At 42.9% G+C, this 11,054-nt stretch overlaps 1 protein-coding gene across 1 annotated transcript in view; it reads right to left on the minus strand.

The window, feature by feature from the left end:
* CAPRIN2 (caprin family member 2) overlaps window positions 1-8,414 on the minus strand; it is a gene marked incomplete at both ends in the record, with an annotated part of 36,474 nt that extends 28,060 nt beyond the window's left edge. Inside the window, 4 exons of the mRNA XM_084292348.1 lie at window positions 466-704; window positions 2,570-2,656; window positions 6,265-6,327; window positions 8,166-8,414. Of these exons, the coding sequence (XP_084148474.1) occupies window positions 466-704; window positions 2,570-2,656; window positions 6,265-6,327; window positions 8,166-8,414 (638 nt within the window). The remainder of the gene's footprint in view (window positions 1-465; window positions 705-2,569; window positions 2,657-6,264; window positions 6,328-8,165) is intronic.
* Window positions 8,415-11,054: the final 2,640 nt, after the last annotated feature.

Below are 11,054 nucleotides of genomic sequence, written 5' to 3' on the forward strand. Positions count from 1 at the left end.
TTTAAAAGCTTGACCAAAGCCTAAGATAATAGGAAGAGAGCCTCAGGACTACCTTAGATTCCTTTATTCAAAAGCAGCATCTCAGTCACCACATGAATGCAACAGGGAACACAGATGTCCCGTATTTACTACACTTCTTCATTACACAAACAGCAAGACCTGAGGGAAGCACCACACCACCAGCCTTCCTGCTTATGGTATTACTGGAATGCCTCCCCAGGGCCCCACAGCAAGACAAAACATAGCAGGGTTTGTACGTAGTTTGTACAACTGGGAAAGTATGCAGCAGCTTTCTTTTAAGGCTGAGTAAAATATTTTTGCCATATTCCTAGTCTCAGACTAGAGCAAATATACTGAATAGAACTCTAATTAGCATCCAAAAACATATTTCAAGACATGGCAGTGTCAAACAGGACATTTACTGCACTAAATGAAGCATGCTAATTAGACAAATCTTCAGCTTACCTCAAGTTCTCATTTCTTTCTGGACATGTCAGTTTTGCAAATCTTATGAGGTAGTCTAGTTCTTTAGAAGGCAAGTATATTGCACCATTCACACCACCTTTGAAATCTTTCTGAACATGCTCTTGAGTGAAGTTCTGCAGCACATACTGGACTTGAAGTATTGTACGCAGTTTTTTCTTCTCTGCTTCAAGCTTCAATAGACTCTCTCTTCTTTGAGCCTTTCTCTGTGCTTTCAGCAGCTATTTCAACACAGGAATTCAACAGTTAAACACAGTGGTTGAATAACAGAGTTCTATAATATAATGCACCAAGTTCTAGTATTGGTCATCCTACTTTGACAAAAAACTAACCTTGGATAGATGGCAAGCTCCTAATTCTTTCTTCAAATACCCAACCAAGACCTTCCAAGTCCCTCCTCTGGCAAAGCTCCCTATTTCTCCATTAATTCTCTATAGATTTTCATTACTAAAATCTATAGCTATTGCTATAGATTTTCTTACTAAAAATCAAATTTAGTAGAGTATCTGAAATTTCTTTGCAAGATGTGAAAGCATGCAGCTTTTTAGAACACACTAAGGGACATAAGGACACTGTTGCCAGAATACCCCCTAGCATTCCAGTAATGGGTGTTTGCTGTAGAATCCACATTGGCCAAGGAAAAAAAAATGTTAACCTTTGAATATAGGATAAGCTCAAGAATAAGTTTAAGCTAGCAGAAGCTAATGGTAGATTGATTACTAAAAACACCTGCAGGTCACACCATGTCACAAACCTTTGTTACTGATATTTTATGGACACCTACAAGCAATATGGGACAGTCCATATTTTGATGTTCAGCACAGTGGTTTGTGTTCAATGTACAGTAATTGAGTGAATCCAAAGCAGCACTGTCACAGAAAAGGCTTAAACCTCTCCTCACACAATGCAGTAAGCCTCTCAAGACACTACCTGGAATTTGGAATTACTACATATACAAGAAAAGAAGCCTCTAGGAGGACCTGCATGGGTCTCAGTCACAGAAGCCATTTTACCAGTCTTTCAGCATTATAGAAGAAGCAAACAAATAAAGCCAGAACAGTGACTAATTATATTTAGCAACCCTTAGATCATCTTCTTCATAAGGATAGCATTTGCCTGCGAGCCAAGAGACTAGTTTCTCTAGCAGTCAAAGAAAGCACTTGGTTACACAAAAAATACTGCCTTAACCCCTGAATAAAGTCCTAAATAAAACACTAGATCTGACTTGCCATAGTTAGAGATGACTACAGCAGAGTAAGCAGCAGAGTCCTCAGTCTTCAGTGAAGTTTTACAAAGAGCTGTACTCACTGAAGCCAAAGCAATTTAACCCCAGCACTTCCCCCCACACTGGGAACTCTCCATTTAGCCCAGCCTCCAGAACACAGAAGGATGACAATCTGAATCAGATCACTTAGATGCTTGGTGCAGTCAGGTCTTGAAAATATCTGATACCTATCAGCTTCTCTAGATCTATTCTAGTGCTCAATGACAAATTTGAGTTCTCAGAGTGACAGTTCCCTTCCATCTAGTTAGAATCTACTATTTTATCCTGTTTTCCTCTTACCACATACCTCAGTACAAATCCTAGCTCCATCCTTTCAATCATCTTTTTTGGGTTTTGATGGCTAATGTTACATCTCCTACCAAGTGTTCACTTCTCCATGCTTAATAAGCCCAGCTCTTTCAGGTTCTCATCACAGGGCTCATGCTTCAGTCCCCAGTAGTTCACCCCTATGCAAGGGATGAACACAGCTCAGGCACAAGCTATCAGCAAAATGGCTCATGGTTTCAAATCCAAATGAACTGGAGTCACCTCAAACACAGCCAAGCAACAACACCTCAATTTGCCTAAGTCTTTATAGTGGTACCCAGTGAAAAACTACATTGTTGAGGTCAATGGTGTCCAAAGTTGTCAACATTTACTGATCCGCTCAGCTACTCCAGACAGTACAAGCAGATTGCTCCCCTGAGGTCTGAAACAGACGCTTCCTATAGTCTGTGTAGGGGCATATAAATGTAGCCATTAGAAGAGCAGCACAAAGTGTGCAGTCACCTCCTGATATCATGACAAACATTTCATACTTACATCTTGGCTAAGACCTGAAAAAGTCTTCTGAAGCTCCTTGGCAAATTCTAAGTTGTGTACTACTTCATCATATTTCTCTACTGCCTCCTAAAAAGGAAGAGATAATACATTTTTAATGTTTAAGACCACTCATTGCACATCAAATACATTCCATTTAAAATCTCATTGAGAACTACTCACTTAGTGGGTACTTCTCTGAATTGTAGCTTTAAAGATACTGTCTGTAATTGGTGCTTAAATTCAGTTGTATCATTCATCCATAACAACCTGAGATTCAGTACAAGGCCAGCTCCCACCACACCATTTCATCTGTATGACGTTTCAGGCAAAATCCTGTTCAATGCTTGGTATACCAATGCCAAACAGAAAAGCTTTAACACCACTGTCACTTCATTTTTCATCTTTCTTGTTCCTTTAGGTCTCAATCAAAAACATCTGCTTAACATCAGATACTAACATGAAAGCTTGAAAGGAACACAGAGGACAGACAAGTTCAGTGCAGAACCTCTACTCTGATGCTTAGCTGAATGCCTCTGCAGATAACTCAAAAGCTTTAGTAAGCTAATGATACAGAAGGCAAGTCATACTTTCAGAAAGTCCTGCAAATTTGATTTCTACAAATCAAGCAGTGTTCTTGTCTTCATTAGTGGCTTTAATGCACCTTTTACTCTCTAGTCTTCAAAAAAGAAGAAAGATTCTTAATTGCATTCTGATATACCCTAGGTTTGAGTTTTCCTTTCCCCACTGTCAGTTAATTTTACAGGCCTTCTTAACAGCTTTAAAGACAACAAAATGCTGTAGCTCAGACATGCTGTACATAGCTCCATTTAGCATAAGGCATGCCTGGGAAGTAACACAGTAAATTTAAACTTCAGTTCACATGTGCTTTACACTCAGATTGGTTTATGCTCATAGCAAGACATCAGAAGTTGTACTAGCACTGGTTTGTCAGTCTACCAAAGTTCTTTCAGTGGGTATTAACATTGACACAAGTGTTTCATCATTGCAGTGAAAAATGTTTTGTCTGTCGAAGATTTGGGATATGCAAATCAGTGTGTCTAAGCAACTAGAAAGCAAATTACAGGTCGATTTGTTCCATCAGGTTGGTTGTTCAGTCACGTGTATTCACTTACTTGTAATATACAGAGTACTCTAAGTGATGCTTAACACAAGGAAGCTCATAAGTTACTGTTATGTACTCAACTAGTATTTTAAGTCTGTCATCAATTTATCAAGCACCTTCTGAGAACTAATTAGCAGGTTCACAAGTGCTCAGAAGAATTTGACCTTTAAGATCCCAGTGCCCACAGATTTGATGCATAAGGAAGACTCATAGACTACCAACTTACTAGGCAGATTGCAGTGACTGCTTTTAACCTTGTAAACTCTGAAGTAATACTCCTTACCCTGAAATAACAAGAACTGGTTGTCACTGCGAAGACAAACCATAACACTGTGGAAAAGAAAATGCTTTTTGTCACATCCCTGTTATTAACATTCATTACAAGAAACAATGTTGGAGCGACAGTAAGGGAGAAAATCTGCTGAGCATGCAAAATAGTACAACATTGCCAGTGAGAGCATTAAACTTGCTGGAAGCTCCTCATTTTTGAAATGTTTGTTTCCTAAAGTACAGATAGCACACAAACTCTGGCAGGCATGCACCACGAGCAATTAGTTTAATTCAAGTTGTCTGCAAAAACTAGCTCATCACTAGATGTACCCTGCTCCCTGTGTAGAAAAAACAATGAAAAATATAAACAAAATCAAGTTGCATTAGAGCTCCACTATACTATGGGCAGAAAAGCTTTATTTAGGCAAATGCCTGAACTATTAACCTGTGCTCTAGTTTCAAACTACCAGGTCTCAGTATTTGTATATGCATTGGAAATTTGCATATGAAAGGTATGCATAAAAGTAGCACTCCTGTATCTGAACCGCTGAAATGAGGGCCTTGACTAGATTAGTTAAATACTGAGTTGATACATCCTTTCACAACAGTTATCTGAACAGTTTGGATACCAAGTCACTTCACTAGCAAGGTTGACCCTCATTTTCCATTTCAGAAGCCTGAGACGTCCTAGAAACTGCAATGAAAATACTTGATACTTAAACGTTAAGCTCAGTTGGGAATAGTGAAAGCCAGTAACCACATTCACATTCTAAAGTCAATGCTGCTGAATGCATCTGCAGACAAAAACATTTACAGAATCCTTTGCCTCATTAGTCCCCTACATCTTAATTTCACTTTCATCTGTTGACTTATGATAGCCCAGAGTATAGACTAAACAAAGTCACATTTCAGAGTAGCTTTAAAACACATAGCTTGGATTAGCCTTGAACAAGAGAATACTATTCAGTAGTCTTATCAACAGAAGACAACTGACTAACATTTGGATCTGAACACAACAGCAGGCTCTTCTAAAACTAAACCTGGAGTCAGGTTGAACTTAGAACTAAGAGATAATCATCTCACTCCAAACGATCAGATTTAATTTAGCACTCTTGCACTTAAAGGGCAAGAGAACACATCAGATCCCATAATTTAACACTTAACTATCATGTACTCTAACAGGCCTATTCTACCTTTAAGCAGCACGTTATTTCTGCTCTTATCCCCACTATTGCAAGTTATTATTTACAAATGACTTCAAGTAAGGATATTTATGCTCTGAGACTGCTGTATTACAATAAAGTTAAGCCACTGAATTATTTTTCCAGCTGGCCAGTTTGCAGGATCTAGTACTGGAACTCCAGTGACAATGCCCTTTTTCACAGGACTCTTCTTAAACATGTCTGTGAAGTACTTCTGAAATGACCAGGGCAATAAATCTTGTGGATTGTGTAGCATCCTGGTACCAGACACACTTAAACAGCAATAACTTCCATGTTGCAGAAAGTTGCTTTCTGCTCTAGCATCCATTCAAGTCCAAGAGAAATAGCCAGAACCACTATTTTAACACCAGGCAAGTTTAAACTCACTTCGTGAATGCACCACATTTATTGATTAGTGATCTTGCATCTTGGCATTCCAAATTCTAGCAGTCTCGGGTACAAAACAGACATTATTCTAACAGCATTTGAGTGCAGCAGTAACTCCCAGCCATCTAATGGCAGCACCAGGACAAGGTAGTTTTCCCAATTAGGTCACAGAATCATCTAGGTTGGAAGATACCTCCAAGATCATCTAGTCCAACCTCTGACCTAACACTAACAAGTCCTCCACTAAACCAGTAATTCATATCTAGATGATGGCATTTAAGCCTTTCAGTCCCATGCAGATTACACTAAAGTCTTCCTTTTACCAACAAGGCCTTTATCAATTATACTTCAACTACTGATAGCCAACAGCTGTGTAACCACCATGCAATTTCAAGAAACACCTATTAATGAGGCCTTGAGGTCTGTTCTAACACAGCAATGCCATGTAGGTAAGCTGCATATGAACATCTCAAAGAGGTATAGGAGCATGAAGCTGAAAAATGAGGCTGAAAGCCTACACAGCAAAGATAACTCACCACTCAACTAAGTTATCAATAGCTGACCCCATTTAGTTTTGTGACAAATACCATTTAAAAAGTCCACATGCACTGCTTCTGTAAAACTGTACTACCACCTTTTTTGGCAAGCTAATTGTTCTAGGATGTTTGTTTGAAGGTTTTAAGTCCATCCACTCCCACATAAAGCAAGCTTACCAACTGGTCTTGATTGAGAGCTTCTCCCTTCTTCAGTCGATCTTTGTAGTCTTCTAGCTTAAGCTGTAAAAAAAAAAAAAATCAAAGTCCATTTTTATATTGATTTCTAATGTCAAGAATTGGTTATGAGTGAAGTTAAATATTTTATTTCAAGAAATCTGCATACTGCAGCAAAGTAGGAACTTTTCTACTGCTCATTTTCAGGAGGAAGTAACACAGATTTTGCAGTATCAGTCTCCAGAGCTACCTACTTTCCCCCCTTCAGTCTTGCATTTTTACTTTTGTTTCATTTAAGAAATAACACATTGACTCTAGACCTTTAAGAGGCTCCAAGTACATCCCGTGTCCTTATTTGAAAGTATTGGGCATTTAGTTTTTTGCTCCAATTTAGTTATCTTACACTGGATAGAACAGTTTTACTTCATTTCCTGCTGTGTGTCTTCCAAAATCTGAGATCGTTTATATCAAAAAAATTATTGCACTGTTTCCTAAGAAAATGGACAACTCAACTAGAAAACAAGTTTTATTTCTAATATACTGAAGCAGTCTGTAATAGCCAAAATAAAGTATGCAATACTAATCTTCATTAAACAGAAGAAAAATGGGGAGTTGATTACCACAAAGTTAAACATCGTTATTTAATTTGTGTATCTGCCTAGACAGGCTTTAGTGACACAGTATCTAGGGCTAGGAATACTTTCTATCATTCTAGCAAGTCACACTTATTTGCTGGTGAGGCCATATTGTCTACACTCACATGAGCCAATCAAAAATACTGGAGAATTTCACAGCAGTACGCTTCCTTGGATGAGTTAGAATACAGCAAAGTTGCTTAATCACAAAGGAAACATGCTTATCTGAGATTATTCAGAATTGCAGCATGATACATGACAAAAGACAGCAGTAATACTGCATGCCCTGCAGGAGGATCAAGTCCTATAACCGTATAGCCTGAAGTCTGATCTAGATCCCTCTTCATCTACCCAAAAACGTAACATATAATCCTTTTCAAACACTTACAGAATCTCAACATCCATACAATTCTATTACTTATAATCCTGACCCAATACTGAAAGCAACAGCACCATCATTCTTTCAATCTTATAGAAAAGTGCATCTTCCCAATTAAAAATCTGGCACATGCATAGCCTTCGGTCACCTATCAGTCAACTGAAAAGTCCTAGAATACAAAAGCCTGAACAGCTACAGCGACAATATTTTAGATGTATAATTACCTCAGTACTTATTAACACCATTCCCTTAAAGAAGGAACAGTTCAAAGTCAGGAGAGCAGGTTTGGGGGCTTTCTGTATAGAAGTCTTATAGTTAATAACATTTGTCTATAGATATAAGATAGAGAAGTCGAAGAAGTCGATCTATGCAAAGTATATGGCAATACATATTTAATAAAATTTGACATTGCCATTAGCCAGAGGAAACACTGCTGCTCATTTGCAATTTTACATATATCTCTACATCCTAATATTAGATGCATGTAATCAATAGAAATATTAAGACTTTTCTAAGACTGTAAGCTAACTCAGATTGGTTCTAAGTTATCTCTGAACTGAAGCCTGCCAGAGAAGCATCCCCAATGTCAACCAATATTCAATTACCTTTGAATTACCAGAGAGCAGGTTTATAGTTAACAGCTACTCTGCTGCTTCACTGAAACAATGCTCTGCTCACACAATGTCAAATAGCCCATTTCAGAACAAGGAGAATAAAGAACACCATTTTCTACTACACAGAGGTTCAAAGTGATAAAAAAAAAATCTATGTTCAGGTCATTTCATGGGTTATTTAAAAAATCCTTTATTCCTATGCATGCCTTGGTCCGGCTTCTGTACACATGAAATTTTAACTGCTTAAAAGCATGCCATAGCAAAGGAAAGAGTTACCTTCTTTTTCTCAATGTTCCTGATCTTGTGTTTGAGGCAGATAAGCCCATTATCAATGTAAGTCTCGTACGCCTGGGAAGGAGAGGCCGCCGAGTTGAGCGCAGTCTGCAGGGGGCTGGGGGAAGGCTGGCTCTCCCCCGACGCGTTCACCTGCTGCTTGGCCGCCTTCATGCCCTTCTCCTCCCCGTCCTCTGACCGGCCTGAAGGTGACAATGGGCGGCGGAAAGGGGCTTGGGAAAGCTGCACCATTGAAATGGATGGAGCTGCAAAGAAACTCCGTTGGCAGGGCGCTCCCTTCCCCAGTCCCATCCTTTCGCAGCAGGACCCCCACCTTTCCCTCCCCCCTTCCCCTATACCCACCTTTAGGCTCCCCTACCCTATATAGCGGGGATTTTGGCAGCCGCAGACCCCCAGCAGGGATTTTAAAGCAGGGCAAAGCGGGTGCCTCGCCCCAGCCTCCCCACCCAGCCCTCCCCCCGAGGGGATGCTTCCAGAAGCCCGGCCGCTCCCCGCACGGCTACCCCCATCCCCTACCCCCCCCGCCCCTTAAACAAGCTTCGTGACCTTCGCAGCCACCACCTAAAGCGGCGAGAATTCAGATAAAAAAAGGGAAAATGGTTAAAAAAAATGGGGAAAAAGCGGTGCTGAGGGATGGAGGCTGCCTCCCCCCCCCCCCCCCCCCCGCATCGCCCCGCTGCCCCCTCAGGGAGGGGCCGGCTTTCACCTTGAGCCGCGGGGCGATGACACCACACTTCCCTCGCCCGCCGCACCGGGGAGCGGAGAAAAAAATAAAATAAATTAAATTAAAAAAAAAATAAAATTAAATTAAACAAAATGAATAAAATACAACCCGCAGCCCGCGGGAGGAGCCGCTGCAAGGCCTGGCCCTGAGGGTGGGGGGGGGAGGAGGCACCGGCTCCCTCCTCACGCCTGGGTGCCGCTGAGGCGCCGGTGCCGGTCCCCCGGTACCCCCCCCCCACCATCCCGGTGCCGCTGCCCCCGTCCCGGCCCCGCCGCCGCTCACCTCGGTGCCGCACACGCTCAGGCCCGCCCTGCCGCCCGCCCCCCGCTTTATATAGCGGCCGCGCACCGCCGGCCACGGGGCAAGGCGGGACCGAGCCGCCGGGGCGGGCGGGGCCGGGCCGGGCCCTGCGCTGCGCTGCGCTCACGCCCCCCCACCAGGGTCGTGTGGTGGGGCCGGGGCCGGCAGGGGGCGCGGGGCGGGGAGGGGCCGGGAGGGGCCGGGAGGGGAAGGGGGTGTGCCAGGATGGACGGTTTTGTAGGATCATAAAGATGGAAAGCACCTCCAGGATCATCTGTCTGGTCCAACCGTCCCCCTACCACCAGTGTCACCCACTGACCATGTCCCCAAGCACCACGTCCAGCCTCTCCTTGAACGCCCCCAGGGACGGTGACTCCACCACCTCCCTGCCCTGGGCAACCCGTCCCAGTGCCTGGCTGCTCTTCCTGAGGAGAAATGTCTCCTCATTGCCATCCTGAACCTCCCCTGGCGCAACTTGAGGCCATTCCCTCCAGTCCTGTCACTAGTTATCTGCAAGAAGAGGCCAACCCCAGCTCCACACACCTTCCTTTCAGGCAGTTGTACAGAGCAGTAAGGTCACCCCTGAGCCTCCTCTTCCCCAGACCAAACACCCCCAGCTCCCTCAGCCACTCCTCACAGGACTTGTGCTCCAGGCCCTTCACCAGCTCCGTAGCCCTTCTCTGGACACGCTCCAGGGCCTCGATGTCCTTCTTGTATAGAGGGGCCCAAAGCTGAACACAGCACTCGAGGTGCAGCCTCACCAGAGCCGAACACAGGGGGACGATCACCTCCTGGTCCTGCTGGTCACACTATTCCCAATCCAAGCCAGGATGCCATTGCCCTTCTTGGCCACCTGGGCACACTGCCAGCTCATGTTCAGTTCCTTGGTGCCCTGAGGAGCAGTTTCTGGGCGAGTGCAGCCTGACACCGATTTCATGGAAAAGGGGAAAGAGGTGTGACGCTGTCATGCCTACCGTTGTTCATGAGGGAGAGGTGCCCACAGGCACCCTGTCCCTGAGCATGTGTCACAGCAGTTTCCCTGAACAGCAGCCCCAGGACAGGCTGACTTGTCTCTCCAGCAGAGGATTGTCACCTTAGTTCAGAGCCCGGGCTCCACCTGCTCACCACACAAAGCCCAGCTGCACCTTTTGATGGCAAATTTTGGGTGGCCACAGGAAAATACAAAATACTGATCTGTGCCTGTTTAAACTGGGAGGTGTCTTTCAGGCCACTGCAGGGCTCTTTGAGGAGACTTACAGGTCTGGTCGTTTTATGTAAATAAAGATATGTGTCCTCTGTAAATGAAAACCAATCACTGAAACACTTAATAGCTAGCAAAGCCCTTAAATCCAATGAATATAGACACTGAAGCAAAGCAAACTTTTGTTAATCTCTAACGATGACATCAGTGCCACACAAGGTATAAAAGGAGCAAACACACCTTTCAGAAAAACCCAGAGGATTAAGCCGGAATTGTTTTCTGTGTTTCTCTTTTTGTGTCCCTTAGCACAAAAGCAATAAATAATAAAGCAAATTCAGAGGGAAAGTGATGAAAATAGAGATATACATCAGTAAGGAAGGATTGTAAAGAGAGGCTTTACAGAAAGGTGCTCACATAGTACACTGGATAGATGACAGAAATGGAGAAGAAGGGATCATATAAAAGAAAGATTGCATTTAAAAGAAAAAAAAATGCAAATGATAAATGGTTCAGATGTTGAAGGAGACTTTACAGAATAACCCAGAATCTGATTCAGTAACACCCAGAATGGGTTGTAGCCTCCACAGTCTTGCCACTTCTGGTTTAATCGCCAGTGCAAAAAACAAAAACAAAAACAAAAAAACAA

The sequence above is a fragment of the Netta rufina genome (assembly GCF_964035555.1).
Source record: "Netta rufina genome assembly, chromosome: 1".
In the NCBI taxonomy this organism is placed as follows: domain Eukaryota; kingdom Metazoa; phylum Chordata; class Aves; order Anseriformes; family Anatidae; genus Netta; species Netta rufina.